Consider the following 23,857-nt stretch of genomic DNA (forward strand, 5'->3'; position numbering starts at 1 on the left):
TCACAAAAATAAATAAATAAATAAATAAATAAATAAATAAATAAATAAATAAATAAATAAATAAATAAATAAATAAACGTAACAATAATTTTAAAAAAACGTGACAAGACCTCGCGGACAAGCAGAGGTGACACCCGCTTGCAGATGCAGAGAATGAGGCGTGAGGATCGAATACGAGGCGCACGGAATTTGGACGCTTCTTCCTTATTACATTCGCAACAGTGTATAGCAGTCAGCTCAGCAGTTGTCCTGTTGGCGCAGCCAGTGACAAAATACGAAAAGGTGGAGCGAAGAGGAACTGTTACTTTGAGGGTTCTAAATCGGCGCGACACTCGAAAACACCTCCCCTTGCGAACGAGCATAAGAATGCTGTCTCTGCCTAACAATGCATGACCGCGCGTCCTGTTAAGGAAGCACTCGAGGCATTTCGTCCACGCGTAACCAGCCGTGACAGCAACTGTCGTCTCTGCGTCGGCTCGCCTGCAATGTGCGCATATGTCGCACTGAGTGCGTTCAAAGTGTGAGAGAAGAATTTTTTTTTTTTAAGTAACGCAACAAGAAAGTCTTCCCTTCGTTGAGTATTCGGGCATAAGTCTTTCTCTCTTATTTTTCCTATTCACAATTAGGCAGCACGGATACTGACAGCCCGAGGTGTCCGCAAGACTTTCCTGTATTGTTCAGTTGGTCGTGGACAGCCGAATGAAGAAAAGACCTAGGTGGAGCGAGAGAGCGCTAGAGGGAGAGGAAACGCAAGAACGATGCGTATACACCTGGTCATGCCGGCTTACGCGCGCATGCGAACCGCGGAGGGGCTGTCACGAACGCTTCGGGAACATGCCGACGCGGGAGTCTAATTTAACTTCCAACACAAGAGCGAACAAAACGTACGTGGGTCTGAGAGGCAGCAACGTCGCGCCGAAGCTCCCGAAAGACCAAAAGAATGTCAGGAGGAGGGACAAACATTAAAAGGACTCACACGAGGCATTCAACGGTTCGCATTCGTTTCGGTCCGAGGGCGACGGCCGGACATGTCCCGGTGTTAGTGGAACAGACGTCCGGAAGCCCATAGCGGCCGGCATTAAACGATAACATATGACGCGAACAACAAGAAGATGATGGCGAAAACGCTCGACTAAAGGTTGGCGGCAAACAAGACCGGAGAGCTGCCGCTCACTCCCGCTTTTTCCCGGCAGTCTGTGTGTGGCAATGCCCGATTTTTCTGCTGACAACAACCGCCATTCGCATCACTGACAGATGAAGAGAAAGAAGACATTCGCGAGACGGAGACCATGAAGATGAAGCCAGGGCTCTCAAAAAAAAAAAAAAGAAAATTCCCTGAAGAGGGGAGGGGGCAACTCTCCACATCACTCCAGTGGCTCTCGGAGAACGGCCCAACGAACGGCGGCGGGATACAGCGAAAAGGCCGCTTGGCCAAGGAAGCCTTCGTGGATGCCGCTCTTCCGAACAAGCGAGCAGCGGCGATTTTGAGCCATTCACGCTGCACGCTCGTTTGTTGATGGCGAGAGGGAGAAAGGGAACTGAAAAAGCAGTCGCTTCCTTCCTCTTTCCCGATTCTTGTCCTCCCTTGGCTCCCTTTTCTCCCTTTCTCCTTTATATCCCTCAATAGCGTCGCCGCTCGCTTCCGCCAGCATCTACAGGACTGCCGCGCATCGCCAGGGAAAAAGCTCCGAGGGTGCTGCGGCTGTCAGAAAATATTGCCGGCGGAACAAATGCGAGCCCAAATTCAACTGACACCGCGCGGACCAAAATGCTATCCCGAGCATTTCGGGAAAGGAAAAAAAAATGACGACGGGAAGCGGAGGCGGCCCTCGAGGAAATTCGTGCTGGATTCCTGCAGCTTCTTGCTTGTGCCAGCCCGTCTTTGCTTTTCACATACACATACACGAGCCCTCGACTCAGAGCGCCGCCTTCGTATACGAAATATGATGGCCAGTCCCCGCCTGTGTTTCTCCAATGTCCGGTAACGACCGAGCGGACATCACGAGCGGACAATGCATGCGGAAGTCGCTTTTCCCGATTTTTATTTCGCTCTCCTCTCATCCTCGTCTTCGCTGTGCTGCGTGTTCTAGCTAATCATGTATTTTTTGTATCCTGCTGTCTCTGTTGTTGTATACATTTATTCCTTTCAAACTTTTTTTGCTCCCTCTCGTACGCGATTACTTTTCGCGCAACTTTTCAGAGTTCGTATTATGGGAAAATGAAAGGGGTATTCGAGGGTCTATAGAAAAAGGGTGCGAAAACGAGCATGGGGCCAGTGGATGCCGAGAGAGACGGCCGGTGTCCTGTCAGCGGGGGCCGGATGCACGCGATCAATGAACAGAAAAAAAAAAGATGGTAGATAGAAAAAAGAAAAGGGAGGCAATGAACAAGCTGAATGCAGCGGGCGAGGCGGAAATTTCGCTGCCGCTAGACAGGAAATGAGATTTGTGCGTCCCTCAGGCGCTCCAGCGAACTGCCGGCCACCCTTCCCTTCAGGAGTAGACCGAGCGTTTCCACCCCCCCCCCCAATACCCCAACCCGCCTTCCGACCCAAGCCCCATCTTCCAAGCGTCCAGTTCTAGTTTCCTCATCGTAGCGGGCGAAAAAAAGAAAACAAAAAAAGAACTAAGAAGGCGGCCGGCAAAAGAGGCAAGCTGTAGTGACCACCCACCCCTTGATGGAAAAAAAAAAAATACGGGATGATTTGGAGGAGTTTGCAGCGCCGCTTCAAAGACTGATTGCGTCAGAAGGCAGCAAGTACGTGTCTCATATTTTGTTCTTCTGGGAACCTGTAGGAAGACATATATATATATATATATATATATATATATATATATATATATATATATATATATATATATATATAAACCGTAATCGGCAATCAAACTATGATTTCGCGTTCAGGCTTTTCATTTCTCCCTCGTCACCGGATTGAGTCGTCAGCTCGCCCTCCCCCCCCCCCACCTCCGTTTTTGCCGGCTCTAAGGCAGGGGAGACGCCCTCTGGCGAGATGACGGGAAAGGAAATGGAAGGGCACCGTGACAAGGCATCCTGTCCCGTAAAAGAGGTCCGTGTGCGGCTCACTGCATTGAAGCCAACGGTTTGTTCCTTTTCCTGGCAAAGGGACATCTTCGAGGCCTCGGGGGCATGTCCCGTCTGCCAAGCTGATTGGAACTACGGCGATAGCGGCGAAAAGGGTCCCGGTCTTGACCACCCGATATTACTTTGTACGGAGCCTTAGAGAGTCTTTCTTCGATATGAGCTCCTACGGCGAATACACACGACGTGTCACGAAGACTTATTAATGCCAGTTGGTGGTGGCGTTCTTATGCCGGAAACGCGCCTTCGTTGATGCGAAGTCTGCACTCGAGACGGAGAGAGACGAGCGTGTCAACTGACAAGATTGAAAGTGACGTCACATTGTATTGAGTGTATTAAAACATTGAGATGCGCTTTGAAGTGCTTCTTCAAAGGTGAAGATCATTCACCCGGGAATAAATTCTGGGCATTTCTGTACTAGCATTCCTATACATCATCAGCTTCGTTATTTATTATTCGTCACTCGACTGCCGTGCGTTAACTGCACTCAAAGGCCGAGCAAAAAGAAAAAAAAAAGTTTGCATCACACCTTCTTTCTTGGTCGAAAATATAAAAGAAAGAACACCGATCCATATGTTCTTAGTAATAGAAGCTCTTACACCTAATAGTTATGTTGTTGTTTTTTTTTTTTTTATCGACATGACCTTAAATAAGAGATTAGTGTGTTTATTGTCTCCCTCTGCTCATCCTAGCAGGGAAAATAACACCAAAAAGCACAAGGAGACTCAAAATCACTGCAAGAACTCAAATGTCACAAATATTTGCGATGCGCGCATATATTTCTTCTTTATTTCTTTATCCGCATATATTTGCGGATAGAGGAATCGCTGAAGGCAGTAAAAATACAGTTCCGGAAGTGAGTGTTTAATTGTGTTTGATGAGTGTAAAAATGACTGTTTAATGCGCATGCGCAAGTCTTCTCCGCCTACTTTAGTCATGCGATGCTTGCCATGCACCCGCCATGTCATCGCACCTAATTGCCCATTCGAAAATGCGTTTTGCTTACTGCGTTTTGCAAAGGTGGCTTTCCCACACTAAGAGGCCTTGTGGGGCGAAGCTAACCGTCAATCACGACGAACAGTGACATGCAATGCACACATGTCACTGCATGTACGCGCGCGCGCGTATGTGTGTGTGTGTGCGTTTGTGCGCGCGTGCGTGTGTGTGTTTGTGCGTGCGTGCGTGTGTGTATTTCTATAGCGCTATGGGCGGACCTCACTTGCTGACTTACCTGACTACTCTCGTTATATTTTACAGACCTGTAATGCTACTCCTCATTTTACAATATTTTTCAAATTCATAGTATTCTGTAAAAATAAGTTCCTGTCACCATTCTAAGTGAATAAGCTTTCTCGTTCTGTTTTCATTTCAAGAAAAAGAATGCGGGAAAGGGGAATGTAGAGAGAGAAAGAGAGAGAGAGAGAGAGAAATGTACTGCGGAAAGGCAGGGAGGTTAACCAGAAACATATCTGGTTGGCTACCCTGCACTGGGGAAGGGGTAAGGGGAGAGAGAAAAGTAAGAAAGAGAGGAATGGGACAGGGAGGGAGGGAAGCACGAACACACATTCGTTCAACGAGGCGGGTAATTGATAAACAAACGAATACGAAATATTTTACTGCAGAGAATTAGATTAGGTGAATAGATAAGGAATGAAAACGATGAAGTATAACGTTCAGACTGCGAGGCTCACCTGCGCCGAAAAGCATGGCGCTGTTTGTTCGGGCCGCAGCCCGCGCTTCTCTCCACAGGACTGCGGATATATGACTCGATGTACCTGCAAATAGACGAAATAAGAGGGGCCGCAGTGAGATATCGAGTGGCAAAAAGCATGTTCATGCAGATATATCTGCGCCAAAACAGAATATGACCATGGGATATAATCGCATGCCAGGTCCATAGTTGATACCAGCATGGTTTCGGTTTAGAGGTGAAACGCGAGTATTTTTTTAAAATTCTGTTTATACAGTATGTATACAGTACAGTGCTGTCAGTATCTGCGCCATATATATATATATATATATATATATATATATATATATATATATATATATATATATATATATATATAGCTGATATAAAATAGTCGACCACTTAGTCCACCGCAATAATCAACTTAGAGAGAGCTTCGGTCTATTTTTATTTGTTTGTGCGAAATTCCCTCTCACTGTAAGTATTAAACTCCCCATGACGTCTATAACAAATTGGCTCATTTGAATGCGCGCTATGGAACATTGACTGCATGCTGAAAAGTGCATGCAACGGCACCAGCAACGTATTCGGCACACAAGAAAGGTCTCTCGTGACGATTTAACAAGGTATAAGCCTAAACGACGGAAAATTGCGGCCCGGAACACTAACGCCGCGCTGCTACTGCGGCAACTCGCACGCATCGCACGTCGTCGTTTTTTGTTTTTTTTTTTCATTTTTCTTTCTGCAAGGTGCAAGGCGCGGGGAAGGTGCTATACCATTCCATGCACGGTACGCTATCCCTCCATTCCAAGCCCCTTGCTCAAATAAATATTGCTTTGCCAACCTGTTTAAGCATGCTAAGTTATCGATGCTACAACTTGCCATATTCATTTGCTCTTATAACGAAGTTATGTGACTCCTGCATCATATTCCTCCCACTCGATGCTTCCCGAAGTTAGTGGCGGTTCATTCTGTATAAAGAGATGCTTTAAAGGCAACTGTGCATCATCGGTTCTCTCTCTCAAGTCGTGTGTGAGAGCGCTGACACGTACAGAACAAATAGTGGTATCGACAATGGTTTAATAAAACTGAAAAATAAAGCTGGAGAAAAACAGGCGTGTGGTCGTCATTCCGTAACATTATTTTCGATGGGAATGCGTGTAATATTCATTGCACCGTCTTGAGGCGTTTGCAGGCTCAGATTACATGGTATCAGAATGAAAGCTATGTCGCTAGCATCAATGTATATACGATATTCCGGTTTGCGCTAAACTCGCAAACGTGAAACTTAAGAAAAGAAGAAGGAGGATATATTTGAGAATTTCCTGGCGTATAGCTGCGCAGATGAAGTTCATTGAACCGCCTTCTGCTCTAAAACCCACTTACCACCTCTTTTCGAGCTGGCGTAAGTAAATACAACTGTATAAAAATATAAGCGACTCTGCTCTCCCATGCAACAAAATTCAACACCTCATTTATTTTTTTCGCACCCGTCCGTACGCTACATTCAGCTTTCCCATTGCAAATCGAGATGAATTAGATAGCAACGGTGTTTGGGACAAGCTCACCTCTTAGCCCCCCACCTAAGCGCTGAAAAAAATAACATATGGATACATGGTGATGACTCGAATGCGTGTGATTCACGGAAAGGTTCAACAATTGCGGAATTGTTGTGGCATTCCGAAGGTAGGTCTAGCAGTCATTGCACTGCGCGCAACTTGTGGAGCCGAACGTTGTACGCGCAGCGGCGCGCGTGCCGCTTTGAGAAATCGCGCCGCCGAGCTTCGCCGCGCGTTGCGCCCTCGAGCGAAGGCGCGACGAGCGAGCGGCTCGCTGAAAGCGACCGTAAAAGGGCGAGGGAAAAAAGGGGAAAGGACAGTCGCACGGCGAACCCGACCCGCTCGTTTCCCGGAATATTTATACAAACGGGAATCCAAACGAAGATATTCTCCCTTGATCGCCCGCAATTTGGCCGGGCGCGGACGGGAAAGAGAGCTCGGTTCGGGAGCTTCGCGAGCCACTGGAGCGGCGTCGAGGCAGTAGCGGTGTGCCGAAAATCGGGGCACCGCTGCCCTGTGCGGAAACTGTGGGCTAAAAATACTGCTCTGTTGCTCTGTTATAGCCCCGCCGACGAGGTTTAACTCCACTTCGAGAGAAAAGTAGGCGTAATGCGCTTTTCTTTAAAACACGGACTCCCGCAAGATCGCAGGAATCACAAGAATGTATAACATGTACGGTAGCAGTCTGGTATCTGTCTGGTACGTGTAGCTGTCTGTTGTTTGCCCGTGCATCCGTGACGGCGTGTGCGATATTGAGCGATGGGAGGTTGGGGTGTGTGGGAGGCAATAGCGTTAACTGCCATATGCTTCCTCCAGTTTACCGCCATCTTTTTGTTTCCTTCGCTACGTTAGCATTTTTATCCAATGCTTACATGCAGTAGACTTACAGATTTATTTTCTTCGCTTCTCATCATTCACCACAGTTTGATACCGTTTCAGTGACTGTCCTATTAAATTATTCACAATATTATAACCTTGATTGTTAGGATAACTGCTGGAGTACAACGCCATGGGTATACAGGTATATCAACAAGCATCACGTTAACGCGGTGCTAGGCCCCATCGCGTAAACCGCGAGCTGCCACTCCGTTCCCGTACAGCGCCCCTTCGCGACCGTCCCAGACAGAAGGGAGGAGCGAGCGAAAAGCATCGCGATTCACGAACTCGACAAAGGAGATTCGTTATGTGGCGTTTTATTGCGGCGAACCGAAGGCGGCTGCCATGCGGCGTACGCTTCCTCTCTCTATTGGGTATGCTCCTTTACGTTTTTTTTTTCTCATCCAGAATGACGCTCGTCTTTTCGCAGCACTGTTCGCACAATGTGGGCCTGATTATTTTCAGCCGGAACAGTCGCTATCACTTACACGCAGTGAGAGCGATCCGCTCTTTTCTGCCTTGATTGTCGAGTAGGCCGACCAAAGACTTCGTTTCCGAAAATTGAAAGCTTTTAGCTGCCCCGTATTACGTTATGCCATAAAAATGATATGAAAGCTGCAAAAAAAATTAGAAAATGTAAAGGCAGAGTGAGAGCCATTGTGTTTTTCCGAATGCACCAATTTTCAAAGCTAGGCGACGTGCCTGCCTAATGGATTCGCCTGTGAAAAGACGGAAAAGCTGTATATCCACGCATCTTCATTTTGCATATGTGCGTGTGTGTGCGGGGGAGGGAGGGTGGAATCTGAGGATAATGTGCTCAAAATTGACTTCCCGTCGCTTTGTGCTTCTAAAAAAAAAATAGCCCGCACTAATGGGCCGATATTGAAACGCGTGCGTTTGAGAAGGAACCATGCAATACCCCTTATGCCACTCACTGAATGCCCCTTCTTCAGAAGATCACGAGGTGCCCTGTGCGACACTCATTAGCCCGCTAAATAGAACACCTCTCCCTGTGAGAAAAATCTTGTGACCACAGCCTTGCATTCAGCAGGAGCAGTAGCAGCTTTGGAAAGTCAAAAGAGTACTGCTGCGATCTCAAGTTAGAGCACTGCACGGGCCGATTTTTCCGGCCCGGGCCCGGCCCGGCCCGAAAACACCATGCTCCGGCCCGCCCGAGCCCGGCCCGGTGTTCCTAAATGTGGCCCGTACCCGGCCCGGGCCCGAAAGGTTTTGGGCCCGGCCCGGCCCGGCCCGGCCCGTTTCAGCTAGTTATGCCTTGAGCATAAAGGAGGCACTGTCCAGCCTTCGGTTATTGTGAAGATACCTGCCGCACACAAGATATTTTCTAGATTGTTTTAGGAACTTCTTTCAGTGTCACAACTTTCACCGGTACTGTGTATACTTTCGGTGAATTACGCGCGTAACACTTTTGCGAAATGATTGCAGGGCAATATAAAATATAATTGGAGTCATAGCTGGCTCTTTCATGTACGCACGCAGTGCTAACCACGCAATCTCATTTTTGCATTTCAAAGAACAACTACAAAATATAATACCTGCATAAAGTGGAGAAAAAAGCATGGCAGACATTTTTAAATTGAGTCTACATCAACTGCATACGAGCTAGGGCTGTTGAGTAAAAGTAGCAAGTCTCCTGCAAACCTCATCTATTGCACTATGCAATGGGGAAAAAAACGTGCTCTATCTGCTTCTGGGAGGAATACGCCAGGCTGGGCAGCGTTACATAAATTAAAGCTGTCGTGTTGACTCCTCGGCAGGCAACTGCACCCAACCTACACTATACGTTTTCGTGTTCAAAACAATAAGGTTCTTTGTCCCACCCTTCTTCCCCGAGTCACCGCCCCCGTCACCGCCACTCGGGGAAACGAGTGTCTCTATGGTCTGGCGCATCACCACTAGTAATGGGAGAATCAACAACGGCGTTTGCCCTGGGATAAGAGTCGCTCCGCATCTTGCACTTAAAATGCACGAAAAACAGCTCCTGAGATATTAATGACTCGCAAGTCGCCTTGGCCAGTCTACGGGCATGCGAGCGTAGCTGCATACTCGAAATGTTTCCCTAGATACCAACGCGCACATCTTATACACAGTAATCTAGGCAGTTTACCGTTCTTTTCCTTACACGGTACCCAAGAACGTCTTTCACTCACTATAATGGCGGAAACTTATATTAGGCGTTTTTGAAATCCCATGTAGCATACCGATGGAGCAAAATTGTAGACGTCTTGTACTGTGCAATTTCTATGCACGCCAATGCACTCCAGGTGGTTTAACCCTTTCGGCCCTGGCGTCCTATAAAAAGGACACGAAGAAAAATTGCTATAAATTGTGACATAAATTACTAAAAAATTCAGAAATGTGTTTGTGGCATTCCCAATGCACCTGTGCAAACATAGTGAGTATATTTTCCATTATCGTCTTCCTCGGAAGTCTGCAATGTTGAAAACAAGACGGCGGAAGGTGAAAAAGACGACAAACGCCGCAACCAAATATTTGATGACATTTTACTGAATAACAATTTTTTCTGTAGCTATCGTAATTTTCTCTGTTGTTTCTAAAGTATTTGACGGCTTATTTACAAAGGGGGATTTCCCTAACATTTCCGCTTAGGCCGCTGCAACGAAAAATCTTCATGTCCTAAATATAGGACACCAGGGCTTAGTGGATGTGAGATCTTTGAAAGCATTGCATGATGACCCGGAGCCGTAGCGCTTGTGTCTGCTTCCAATTTCTTGTTATTCTCCTTGGGAAATACGCCTGCATTTCTTGCTAATTTGCAAGGGGGTCCGAACGGCGAGATTGTACATAACTGATGTGAATACATTTGCTGCAGTGTATGAATGATGCATGAGAGGGCTTGAAGATAACGAGGATGAAGTGCAGTTCCATCTGCTTGCCCATGCAGGCACGGGCGACAATAACTGCGGCACACCAAACGAGGATTCGGCAACCTATTATGATGTTAGATCTTACAAGGCATCCAATAATTAGATAATGGCCATTCAAGTGCATTGAAGAGCATTGTGTCACGAGTGCAAAAACTTGCTTTTGGACCTTTGAAACGCAGTAACTAATATATGGTTGCTGGCATGCTAGCTTCACAACCAGTTTAGATGTAAAGAGAGTAAAATAAATAGCAATATCGAAATATCCCCATATTTCCTTTCACAACCACTAAGCCCTGGTGTCCTATATATAGGACATGGCGCTATTTTTCTCATACACTGATGGGATGCTCAGGAAAGATTATTTTCGTGATCTTGAGGTAATAAAAAAGCAATCTCAACAAGAAAAAAATTATCTACCCGTTAAAAAAATTTCAGGGCTGAAAGTTAAATTACCCGGTGCCCTCAACGACGGCGTCTCATATTGGCCTCGAGGAGTTACGGAGTCGCCCTCTATCGGACGCGCCTCGATTGCGTGCTAGGCAGGATGCCGCCGGCGCGCTCCCCATAGGTTTTGCTGTCGGCGCTCTACAAAAACACCTCGCGGGAGCCCTCCAGGGCATTTCTGTAAGTACTTTCGAAATGAACTGTGTTCCTTACTGTCAAGATAATCATTTTCTACGAACTGAAAGCACAAGGTAGTCTGCAGTCGCTGTCTCTTTGCAGAAAACCGAGCACCCGCTTCTGTCACCGCGTTGGAGACCGCTGAACCGGCTTCTTACGTGAAAGGTAGTCACTCGCTGAGTGCAAACTATGTGAAATATCTCGTTAGAGTAGACTGCCTGTATAACCAAACGGAGCATAACAGAAAGAAGCCTCAAGCCAGCGATCGCACGGGTTCGCGACGACTGACGGTGCCTCTACATGTATGAGCGTCTGCATGTATGTTCGTACTGCTGGTTTCGCTTTTGCTACGAGCGCGTTTTGGCACCGCGCTGCGAACTTTAGGCCGCAAAACATGAGAATTTGTGAGTAAACAGACAACTACTGTTGCGCGGACGCTATCAGAGCAGTTCAAAAACAATTTCCTTACAACTGCGGCTTCGGTGCGCATGACAACTTTGTGATCTGCCGTCCCGACGATTCAGTGTTTCTTTTTTTCTTTTTCGGTCTAAATTCGGGTACGTTTCAATGTCATTTGACAAGTTGTCTCGCACTGCGTATTGATCGGTCTTCTCAGCGGGCAAATGCCGCTGCTTCTGTTTCTTTATTCAGCGCATTCGTTTCGTTTGGTGCTCACACAAAACGTGAGCAAACGCGACGCCTTTTTTTAATGCTCCTTATTATCGTTCCGTTTGCATTCCAGTGAACTTGCCGCTCTCTGTGATCAACAAATTCATAGACCAAAGCTTCACCACTTCGAGATTGCTGGTGGAAGGAGAACCAGTCTACGAGACCGAGCATGTAGTAGCATGCGACGCCTAGGAAAAGAAAGAAAATAGAGTAACGCGGGAGAATCAGCACATCGACTGACAAGAAGAAGATGGCTTTCGCCTTCTAGTCATCTTTAACGAATGCATAAGGGACCCTGTGCGTTTTTTAATTCAACGTATCTAAACAATGACTTGTGCATCTGCAGCCGATTTTGTGGACGCTGAGCACGGGGCCTACGATCAAGAGGTCGCATTGGAGGGTTCTGAGATGGCATCGCACGTGGTAAAATGTAGCGCTTTTACCATCCTGTGGCAGATAAGCATCATTTGCCGGCGGGAAGCGCGCGCGAGCCATCGTCTCAGTGCGCGCTGTCTGCTACTCACCGAACATCGCAGGCCCGACGCAGCAACAAAGTCTTCGTCGCGGAAGTGTTTGTTGCACACAAGACTCGTAGCGGATGGCTACTTGCCGGTTCTTAGCTTTACAACCCATGCTTCACGCTGTTTCTTGTCCCGCGGTTACCAGTGCAGGCTGACACTGGGCTCCTTTGCGTAAGCGCGGCGCTGCGGCACCGAGCGGTAGAGCCGCATGTTCGTCGCCTTCGGAGGCAGCCACTCTATTAAAATGGTTTCAATTGAGTAGAAAATGAGAGAAAACTTCCGAATTTGAACAGACCGCAGCGCATGTAGGACTTGAAACTCGTTTTCAAAGCACGCGGCAGTGCGCCACAAGCAGCCGACGCGGCGGCGGAGACCACGTGATCCTGCCAAGTACGTCACGCCGACGGTGGCGCCGGCGTTTCCAGTGGTGGGCCTCGAGGCCAATAGCCTAGGTCGCTTCGGGAAGTTAAACCCCACAAAACAACAAAAACAAAGCCACGCAACGTACACACGCAATTATACCTATACGTATGAGACCCGGGCCTAATACGGGCCTGGCTCAGGCCCGAGCCCGACCCGAGCCCGAAGACAAAGGGCCCGAGCCCGGCCCGGGCCCGATCCAAGAACCCCTTACCCGGCCCGGCCCGGCCCGCGGGCCGGGCCGGGCCCGGGCTTTCGGGCCGGCCCGGGCCCGTGCAGTGCTCTATCTCAAGTCCTCTTCGGAATGAATGACCAGCCGTGCGGCAGTAAAACAATACGTCAGCTTTTACCGTACTCAGAGTACACCTGAACTCGGTTCTACTCCCTCGTCTTTCTCCTTTCCTCCCATATCTAGCTCCTCTCCGTTCCTTTCAGTACGTGTCTCTGGGCTTTGTTCAAGCGCCTTCTAATCATTCTCTATACAGGCAAAAAAAAAGCTGCGTATTGTTTGAAAGACGTGCGAAGCGTCAAAGTCTATATTCACGAATGTTGTACACGCGCTCTCTTCTTCACTGCGTCTTACCGTGAATGACTTCTATTGTTTAAACATATTATCAGGCGTTCAAAAGGAGGTCATTACCTGTGACAATCGTTTGCGAAAATTGAGAGGAAAATATTTAAGTGCGTGAGCTGCCGCACAATAAAAACAGGTTTTCCGCTTTGAAGATATCGCTAGATTTTTTACTTCAGTTTTCAAAAGACGTACAGAACACCAAAACGAAAGGACTGTGTCTTCACAAAGGTGCACGTTTATGCACCACGCTGCACTGACTCCATAGCAGAGTCGATGATGGCGCGCAATGGGATGGTTTACCACTTGACCTAGCTTCATTTACAGTCAAGCCCACCACGAGCTTGCCGCTATCCCCCTCATCAGGTGTACCGTATAGTCAACCGATCAGGTGCTTGGTTAACCTCCTTGCCCTTTACTTTCGTTTCTCTCTCGATGGATGCCCACCCATCCAGGCGAGGGCCGCGCATGCGCGTCGATACCGTGGCTGCGCGACACAGGCGTCAACGGCGACGGCGCGAACGCGGTTCGCGCGTCCGTGTAATTGCCACCGAAAAAAAAAAAAAAAAACACCGATGCAGAAAAGATGGAGCGAATTCCGTAAGGTTGGGCCACACGACGACGGCGCCGCAACACCACGCACGTCGCAAGAAGAAATCATAGCCGGTCGCGACGACAAGCGGAACTCCGTATACGCTCGTCCCAATTCGCAGGCGAGAACAGATGCTCCCGAGAACAAGCGAGCTCCTTTCACTACACGCTCTGCATCGTTTCCCGAGGGAAGGAGCACGAGAGGAGATGCCGGGGCGAGGGAACAACAACAACTACTGCCGCGCTCACAGAACACGGTGATCTGGCGAATCGCTCGGACGCGCAGCCGACTGCGCGCGTTGAAGCGAAGACGCGCGCTGCCGAGCGCGGGAAAAACAACTCCGTCATTTCGAAAAAAACAAAAGCGAACAAGAAGGAAAAAAAAAATCAAGACGCCTAGCAACACCAATAAGAGAGAGATTGGGGGGGGGGGGGGGGGCGACGTGTCAAAAGAAAGCTTAGAGCGGCGGCGGCTCACAGTCCCCGTGCTCTGATTGCGCGTAACCCCATTGTCGAAGGATCCCCGCCGTGGCCCGCCGCGCTCCTTTTGCGAGCCCGCACAATCGAAGAAAGAGAGCCGCTCTGCAGGAACGGGTGCCCGGCGCGTACAACGTTTTTTCTTCTTTCTTTTTTTATCGCTTCCTCTTAGCCGAAACTGCAATTGACGTTCGCCGCGCCTTCTCCACTCGCGCCGTTGTCTCGTCGTCATCGTAATGCGCTCAACCGCCTCCCCCAGCGGCAAGGCCTCCCTGCAATTGTGAGCGACGCTCGGCGCATCCCGAAAAACGAGTGTTGCCGACGGGCCCTGCCGTTCCTTTCTCTTCTTCGAAGGAGCTCGCGGGAAAATGCTGCTGCTAGGATGAGCCGTAGCATGGTTGAACGCGCGCCACGTACGAACATATGGGAGAAGTCACACCCGTACGTATATACGGCACATACACTATATACGTAGCGTCGTGAGCCAGAGCGACACACATGGCGAATCCGGGCACTGGACGCGTCCCGGCACTCGATTCTTAGCGCACCAGTGCGCGCTCTAAGACGTCGTTTCATTCTTCCTTCCAGCTCGACCGTACGTCCACGCCCTCCTACACTTGCCTCCTCCCAGCTGCCTCCCATTCCGAGACACCCGTGTCGCACGGATGGTGTGCGGCAGTTCCTGCAGCCGAGTGCTCCCGCTGTTCAAATGACGCGGTACGGAAGGCGGGCATCGCGGGGTGAGCGCTGTGCTTCTGCGTGCGCTTCCTGGGACATTCGCCGCTGCCAGCCGCTGCAGCAGGCCTTGCGGGAAATCAATGGGAAAGCGTCTCTGCCGGCAGCAGGCCAGGGCGCGCATCATCAGCGCTGCATTTCGCACCAGAGCAGCGGTGGCGGCCGACCACGCTCATTCCCCGCCCTCCACCACCCTGGGCTTCCAGCAAAGCGGCGCGCCTCTTCGCCACACGCGCGCGCGCACTCGCTTCTACCACAGCGATGATGATGGCCACGCGATGGTCCGCTCGCTCGCTTGCCGGGCCATCACGCCTAGCGCCGACACCACTCTCGGAACTGTTCGTCGTTAGGGTCGGGACGCAGGGCGCAATTCACCCCCCGCTTCCTCCCACTGCCCCATCTTCGCGTCCTCCCCTTCTTCGCGTAGAACGGCGCGCTCGCGGCAAGGGCAAGCTCGTTTGCGGACGACGCGACGCGTCGCTTGCGTGGCCCGAGGAATAGGGTGCCGATTGTGCGGCGCCACCAGCTCAACACCGAGCGTTCCTCATCCTCACGCTTCTTCTTCCTCCCCGCAGAATGCTTCGTTAAGCATCGCGCCCACTAGGAGTCTGAGGCCTGCTGCTCTTTCTGGATGACGGTATCTGCTGCTGCTGTTGCTGACGGCAGGAACAGCAGCAGGCGCTCATGGCTTTTTTCCTCCCCCACCCGCGTGTCCTTTTTGCACCCGCCTTGTGTTGTAAAAAAAAAAAGACTGGCCCTTCTTTGTTTGCGCGTGGCTCAATGGACGACGACGACCGTGCAAGGCGGCACGCTCCGACGGATGGGGCGATCCTCAGCCGACCGGCGACGTTAGCGCGGCGCCGATGGGCGCCTGCGAAGAGAGCCGCCACTCTTCTTCGTGGCTCCTTAATGACGACCGCCTCTGTAGGGATCCAGTGTGGCGGCAGGCCCCACTAAGAAAGAGAGCGGTACTATACTTTTTTTTTTTTTTGTTCGTTCCTCGTGGCCCACGCTGACTGCGCCGCGTAGAAAACGCATCAGGGTGGCAGCGGCGCAAGAGCAACGGCTGCGGCGGCAATAAAGCTGGCCCGCTCTTGTCTTCGTGGGAGACCGGGCCACTTGTGCGCACCAGCCAGAGCCATGGGCCGCGTCGCTCTGCACTGGCATGCCGCTACTTCTCGGACGCGAGCAAAAGAAGAAGCGGCGGAGGCGCGCGTTTCGTTCTCGCGCGGGAGGACCCTCCACGATGAGTTAAGGAACCGCGGCAGCCGAAGTAGTTCAAAGCCGCACGACTATGCGGAGAAGGAGGGCTCGATCGAGAGAGAGAGTTGGCGGGCCATTTCGGGGTGACGCGAACGGGGCCTGTCCGCCGTCCGCGCGCTTCCTTCATCACCGCAAACCGCGACGTGGGCGTCGCGAGGGGAACCTTGCGTTGATGGGACGGGCGCGCGTCAGCGCGCTGCGAAAAGCCGCGGGGCCGGAAGAAGCGCGAACTTAGAAAAGTGTAAAAAAAAAAAAAGAAAATCGTGGGGTTTATCCTTGGGAGGGGGTGGCCGCGCACGGGGCACGACGGGACGGATAAATAACCCCTTTTCATGGGCTTGTTCGCAGCTGGTTGCCGTTAGCCTATTCCTCTCCTTCTTCATCGTCTCCTGCTTCATCTTGGGGCGAACCGAGTGCCTTTGATATGCGCCGGTTGTGAAGACGTCCGCTCAAAGGCCGGCCCGTATTCTGCGCCGCCCCGGACAGGGTCATCGCACGAAGATGGATTAACGCACGAGTTTTAAGTTGCAGCAGGCCTCGAAGCGTGATATTAATGCAGGGCGAGTATACAGCCTCGTGGATGCACTCGAGTCTGAGAATTTTTGTTTTTATGCTTGGTTAACACCACGAAATCGGGTCGTGCACTGGTATACATGTGACTTTAAGCGTTCACTGTTATTTGGCTCCGCTTTGTCAACTTTTGAAGATTCTCGGTGCGTTCATAGCCAACGTTTCTCTTATCTCGCGAAATATTGCACCTAGAAAGCAGGCAAAAAAAATAATAAACAGGAGTGAAACTTTTGCCTGATTGTTAGGGTACGCAATTAGGCGTGTTGCTAAGGATCCATAATGAAACTTCAGCGCACGGAAATAACACAGGGAAATAGACAAGACGGGACTAAGTGCGGACTTCTTTATGATTGTGCACCTTGCGGTGAGTCCACGCGCATGCGTGGGCTAGGAGGCTGCATATGCAAGCTTCTGTTTCGATTAAAGCTATTTGTTGGAAGTTAGTGCTTTGTCGTGTCTTGTCTTTTTCCCTGTGCCATTCTCGTGTGCTGAAGTTTCACTATCGCACGGAAATAACACAGGGAAATAGACAAGACGGGACTAAGTGCGGACTTCTTTATGATTGTGCACCTTGCGGTGAGTCCACGCGCATGCGTGGGCTAGGAGGCTGCATATGCAAGCTTCTGTTTCGATTAAAGCTATTTGTTGGAAGTTAGTGCTTTGTCGTGTCTTGTCTTTTTCCCTGTGCCATTCTCGTGTGCTGAAGTTTCACTATCGCACGGAAATAACACAGGGAAATAGACAAGACGGGACTAAGTGCGGACTTCTTTATGATTGTGCACCTTGCGGTGAGTCCACGCGCATGCGTGGGCTAGGAGGCTGCATATGCAAGCTTCTGTTTCGATTAAAGCTATTTGTTGGAAGTTAGTGCTTTGTCGTGTCTTGTCTTTTTCCCTGTGCCATTCTCGTGTGCTGAAGTTTCACTATCGAGCGGATTGGTCTGCGTGTTTTTGTTGAGTCGTTCGCGCTCGGTTTTCCAAATAGAACACGCCTAAGGTCACCCAATTTTGAGCATTGTGAAGCGTCTTCAAAACGCAGGGCGCACAGCATCGTCCGTATATTGCAGCGAAGCTGCACGTGATATCGCCGCATGAGTTTCCAACGCGGAGAAGAGCCCACCTAGCAAGTGATTTCATTCGTATCACGATAGCGCTATGGTAAGGCCACACATAGGATTTCCAAATAGCAGCCTGAACACGACGGATACATTGCACTTCTTTGTCTTTCTTTCTTTCTTTCTTTCTTTCTTTCTTTCTTTCTTTCTTTCTTTCTTTCTTTCTTTCTTTCTTTCTTTCTTTCTTTCTTTCTTTCTTTCTTTCTTTCTTTCTCTCTTTCTTTAGAACAATATTAACATTGTCCTAAGGGAGAATGCCAATATTGTCAATTTCATCTAGTGCATCGCTGAGTCGTTCGAGGATACGTTACATTGGTCTATCGGGTGACATCAAGGCTTCGATGGCCAGCCACCTCCTCAGCGTGAACTGGAGACTTTATTCAGATTTCAGTCTTCTGAAAGCAAAATGACACTTCTTATCTAAAATTAAAAGAACTATATAAAAATAGCAGGAACGGATACTATCCACATCGCTGTTAACTCGCGCACAAAAAGTGCCCTTAAATTGTTAGTTTTCAACAATGTACCCCATTTATAAAAACTGTACCAAGAATAAGAGTTCCACATGTCGTCTATGTATAGCCTACATGTCTGGAAAGGTGTGGATTGATTTAGCTTTGTTATAAGTTCAACAGCCGTATATTTAAAGCACGAGAAACGTCACTGTGTACCACCGATTCCAAGAAGTTAGACCATATATTTGGCGGAGAGTAGGTCTGATATAGGGACACAACTTCGTTAATATTCGACAGGGGACCCTGGGGTCGGGCGCAGACAAGGTGCGCAATCTCCCGGGAAAATTTTTCGCTAACACGGGAATTTACCACACGATTTAAGAATGCGTCACAAACTGAAGTATTAGCTTTGTACAGTTTGTACAGTGAAGACTCACAAGGAAAAATCAGGGAGAGGTTTGTGAGTAATTCATGAATTATAGATATTGACATTCGAGTCACGCCATGCAGTTTTATTCTGTAACTGCAAATATGTCATCATTTACGTTTGCTTCCGTCTTACTTGCACAAATACGTGAGCATTTTCGTTTAGCATTCAATAGTAATTGGTCCATTCAATATCGGTCTTCCTACCAGGCGATTTCACGCATGATCGGCTCTGTTTATTCGACGTCGCACGGAAAGCAATTACCGATTTTTGCTTACGTTGCGCCATGCGAGACGTTTTAATTTGCTGCGCGGCTCGCCAATGTCTATCTAAGTTCACCTCGAACAATACGCATCGCGTGTGGGGCCGGTGTGTCACCTTCCATCGCATTATAAAACATCTCATCAATCCTTCAGCTTGAGCAAATAGGAGATAGATGTCGTAGATTGGATTCCGTTCCTCGAAAAGGTTGTAGGTAAACGAACGTAAATTAGATTTTTTGTTAAATTTATCTCAACTGTACAATAAAGCTTTGATCGGAAAAAAAGTACATCTTTATTTCACTGTTGACAAACGATGCGGAACAATTTATTCCAAAACTCTTTTGCTCTTCGGTCAAAAGTGGCACCAATACGATGGCAAAGGAGGAATAATGTTATAAAGCATTTTTTTTTCTCATCTGGCAGCCCGCTTTGATTATCTTTGTAGGAGGGAGAACTGAAATTAACGACGCTGCGTTTTGTGTTTCTAATGAGAATTGTAGATTGATGAGAATGGTAATGAGATAGGAGCAGCGTGCGTTGTTGCGAGAGGAACGCTTAACTACCATAACTGCGTAAGGTCACGCGATGCTCCCTTCGATACGAAGGTGTACTTTGCTGCGATGTCTAGACCATGGCCTCCGTGATTTGCTACGGCAGGGCACCGAGCGCTGCCGGAGCTCATTGTGGAGGTGGCACGTCTAGACGAAGCACCAAGCAGCTTGCACGCGTGGTCAATATACGTTGGGCTACTCTATCTTCATATTCTCTCAAGCGCGCGTGGCGCGCAAGCTCAAGAGCTCTGCGACCACGCTCACTCGCTAGCGGATACATGTGTCTCTGAGCCAATCATTTAACTCGTTTGCAATAGACAACCAAGCAAAAATTGCCGTGTCTTCATGTCCTTGTACAAAGAGACATCAAGGCGAAAGCCCTTTCATCCTCTTTTCCCCTTTATTGAAGCTCTATTTGAATATTCTTTTTCCTTTTCAGTTTGTATTGATCTACAAGTACCAACCGCAGTCACTGCAGTCATGCATTGGGCTGCCGCTTTTCATATACATATACGCATGAACATGCATTCGTGAGTGTGCCGGCGACTGTCGCTGCGACAGCAATGTGCACTGAAACTAGACGCCTAATACCGGTGTCACACGGGCACCTTTGATCGCGATCAGGACCGATCCGGATTACGCTCAATCCGGATCAGGTGCTGCTGCACGGTCGCTTCTAATCGCGATCAGGCTCGATCGGGATGAAGACGATCGCGATCTGCGCATCACAATCCGGCTCCGTGATCGCGATTTGGCTGACGTCTGCGCCAGAGTCGATCTCGATTAGGCTGGACCGTGTAGCAGTGACTAGCTTGTTGATCGCTATCAAGAAATCTGATCAGGATCGGCCTTGATCGCGATCAAAAGTGGCCGTGTGACACCGGTGTTAGTTTTTCGTAGATAGATCATGTAAAGTCGGCTGCCTTTCGTTGTCATTGCCGCAGCTATAACTTTATTCATTTTAGTTGAGTTTAACTAAAGGAGGAACAAGGGAAGGCGAGATTTCATTGCCGTATACGAGTCATCGGAGCCGAGTCACTTATTGAAGCGACACCTGCATACAGCGCGCAGATGTTCGGCGGTGGCCTATGCTTCCAGCTGATGCGTAGAAATGTGACGCCAACTGCCACCAATAAAGCCACGCTTTGTACTACCCTATACGTATATACACAATCCCCGTTCCACGCGCGCCGCAATACTTTTTGCCCTCAATCGTTTCGGCTCGCTCTTGTTTTCCGCCGAATATACCGCCCCTATAAATTTCTCGCCACACGCACGTATACACACACCAGCATTTTTTTTTTCGTCTCATTTGTTCCAATGTATATACATACGCACGCGCTTTCTTATATCGCCGCTGCAACCTCTCAGTCCCCGCCCCATCACTCGGACTGCGATCGAGCGAAAACGCACGGCGCTCTGCGAAAAAAAATAATAATAAAAAATAGAGAAAGCGCAGCAGGCAGCAGCGGTCCGACAGTGATTGCAGATTGAAGTGGAATGGAAGGCCGAAGGGTGCACGGCGATAGAGCGCAATTGCCGGCGCGCTCGCGAGCGCGCGCCGGCGTGATTTATCGGCAGGTGCTATAGATTTCGAGGCGCCGTTGCCGTCGCCCGTTCGCTCGCCTTGCACGGGGAGGGAGGGGGGTTTCTCGCCGCCGGCGCAGCGACGAAATGTTCGAAGCCGCCGCCGGGCCCAGGGGCCGGCAATTGTTGCATCTAGCTGCGGGCTGTATGTGAGCGCCGAGGCAATTTTGTATCGATTGTAAATTCGAAAGTGCGTCGTCGCTGTGCGAGGCCGCGGCTTTACAGGCTCCGCAGTTTAGAGGGAGGAGAAAGAGAAAGAAATGCTCTTGGAGCTCTGCTTTCTATTTTCTTATGTGCCTTATGCGGGTACAGTGTGAAATCTGTCTCTCTTTTTTTCTCTCTCTCCGTTACTTTTTCTTTATGCATTACTGAACAAAAGCAAGCTATCTCTTTCACTAACGTCCCTCTTTGGCACCCGTTCGCACACCCGCACCCTCTCCCCTTCTCAATGCCGTGCCTCTTCATACCACTTGCATTTCATATTATCGAGGTTATATCCAAGTCTCTTTATCACAGACCCCTGCTCTTCCCCCCAACCAATATCTCGCACCTCTCCCATTCTATATAGGCGAAAGATGAGAATGAACAAAAAATACATGTATCGGCACCGCGAGAGAACGTCTGGCAGATAGGAAATGAGTCAACAGATTGCGGCTTCTTTTTTTCCCGGAACATTATACGGAACGGAGCAATGTACCAACAAATAACCGGGCAGACAAACAGCACTCGAACGCGCCTTCGGCGGGCAAAGTGAAACACAAAAGCATAAAAAGTGAAGCGAACATTTTAGTGAAGGCAGATGAAAAGGAGAAGATTGGAAAAAGGCGAAGATTGGGCTCACGGCAGTTTTGTTGCGAGGCGCTGCCTTGCGGTTTCCTGGAAAATCGGGCTGCGGAATAGGTGCGAATCGATGATCAGACACGCGTGCGCCGCCGCTGCTGCGATTGGATGCCGCGGCAGCAACAATCATGGCGTATATACGCACCTCGCGCAGCCAAGGTGGAAACAAGCGAGCTTCGCTACAAATCTTGCGCGGAGAGTCGGTGTCGTGATTCACCGTTGGCGCGGCTGGAGTCGAGATAGGGTGTCGGTGTTCCTATGTGTGGGGGCTCGCTAACGTAAACACTCGCGCAAACAGCAGGCGGATAGCCCCGGAAGTGGTTACCGACGCTTAGAAAGGCGCGGTCGATACACGCCTACCATTTCTATCTACTGCTCAACGCGGACTTGCGCGTACCGGCTTTGTATCGCGAAAACTCGCTCCCAAATACAGCAATCCTTCGTTTCTGTTGATGCGAACAGAATAAGTTTGTTTTGGTTTGTTCGTTTTCGGAGCACAATGTGAAAATGGGGGGGGGGGGGTAGCCTTATATACTTGATAACGCATGTTTCCTTACATTGAAAAGCTTCCCTCCCTATGCTTATTATTGTCTTTTATTTGACACGGAGGAAGTGGTGATTCCATACGCTCTAGAAAATCTAAGAAATCTAATGACATTCTTGTTTCAAGTCACGGTAATAAAGCGTCATCTGGAGACCGCGCATGGCGGTGCTTGTTAGTTCCCAGACTACCACTGTTACAAAACTTTAAAAAGTTTGCTGTATTACAGACAGTTGTAGAAACATGTGCAACAACGAGAAACAGGCGCGCCTAAATTCCATATACTTGTAGCGGTATTCTTCTTGTGCCCCGGACTTAATTTTCAAGGCCCCGGTACAAGGCGACGTATACTGACGCCACTTCTCGCCGAGGTGTTGCAACGAGCCCGGCGCTTCAGAAACTATAGCACCTGAAAGCGCCGAACGCCACCTGGCGTTCCATTCATCCGGGAACCAGCACGCCATACACGCCTATACATATACACACTCAAGTCTACGGGCCCGGCTTCTTCGCCCGTTGCATCCTCGTCAATTCGAGCCCTTAAGCCACGAAGAAGGGGAGCCATATACGAAACTCTGACAGGGATCACCGGAATTGCGCGACTGCATCCAATAAAGAAGCCAAGGGAAGAAGAGCTTCGGAGAGAAACGATACAACGTCGAAGCTTTCACCATCATCCACACTGATAAGAGGGCAGCGGTGAAGAAGAAACGAGAAAAAAGAAATCAAGACAGCTCGATAGGTTGGAAGACAGAACGCCGAGAGGCAAGCGACGCGAAAGGCATTATGCGTTCTTCTCAGCGAAACCAAACTGCGTCGTGATCCGTGAAGCTTAGCGAGAAATGCGGGTGCCACGAGGTGAAGGGAGCGGGGGAGCTGCGGCAGCCCCGACTCGTCGCCTCTCCCCTGCTCGACGGAACCTGCGCAGACAATTGTATCCAATTCCTCCCTCCCCCGAGTACATTTGTTTATATGGAAAAACGTACACGCAACTAACGCACGCGATGCACTCTATGCGGCAGGGGATACACATATGAGAGGGGGACCACCGCTAACAACAACCGAAAAACCACAACAACTGCACACTCTCTGAGCTCAAGGAAGGAAGCTGGTTGCATCAGGCGAAGGATGCCGGGGCTCCAATCCACGGGCTGCTCTAGGTATACAGGCATGGGGAGGAGCTGTCGGCGAGAAGAAAAAAAAAAAAGAGAGACCCAGGTGCTGCAATCCTGCGCCGTTCCTCGTTGCAAATCCGGGCGTTTGTCAATAGCTCGAGCTTGAAGCGGTAATCGGCAATGCTAAGCTCGGGGCCCCCCTCCGCTGGCGTCGGTTCGATGCTCGCTTTTGCAATATACCTCCCCTTGGCTTCTTCGACTCACACGCGAAGAGCGGGTTAGTGCCGATTCGCACGCACGCACAATTGCATCTCGCGGACAGAAAGAAAGCTGAGGCAGGCAAGGCCCATGCTTGGATGCAGCTGCTCCCGTGCCAAGCATTGAACAACTCAC

The 23,857-nt window shown here is 49.5% G+C and overlaps 1 protein-coding gene across 5 annotated transcripts in view; it reads right to left on the reverse strand.

The window, feature by feature from the left end:
• The window catches only part of LOC119383346 (LIM/homeobox protein Lhx4), a 134,015-nt gene that overhangs the window by 41,819 nt on the left and 68,339 nt on the right, over window positions 1–23,857 (reverse strand). For all 5 annotated transcript variants that reach the window (XM_037651427.2, XM_037651425.2, XM_037651428.2 and 2 more), the window contains one exon: window positions 4,791–4,874. In XM_037651427.2, the coding sequence (XP_037507355.1) occupies window positions 4,791–4,806 (16 nt within the window). In that variant the 5' untranslated portion in view covers window positions 4,807–4,874. The remainder of the gene's footprint in view (window positions 1–4,790; window positions 4,875–23,857) is intronic.

The sequence above is a fragment of the Rhipicephalus sanguineus genome, chromosome 2 (assembly GCF_013339695.2).
Source record: "Rhipicephalus sanguineus isolate Rsan-2018 chromosome 2, BIME_Rsan_1.4, whole genome shotgun sequence".
NCBI classification, from domain to species: domain Eukaryota; kingdom Metazoa; phylum Arthropoda; class Arachnida; order Ixodida; family Ixodidae; genus Rhipicephalus; species Rhipicephalus sanguineus.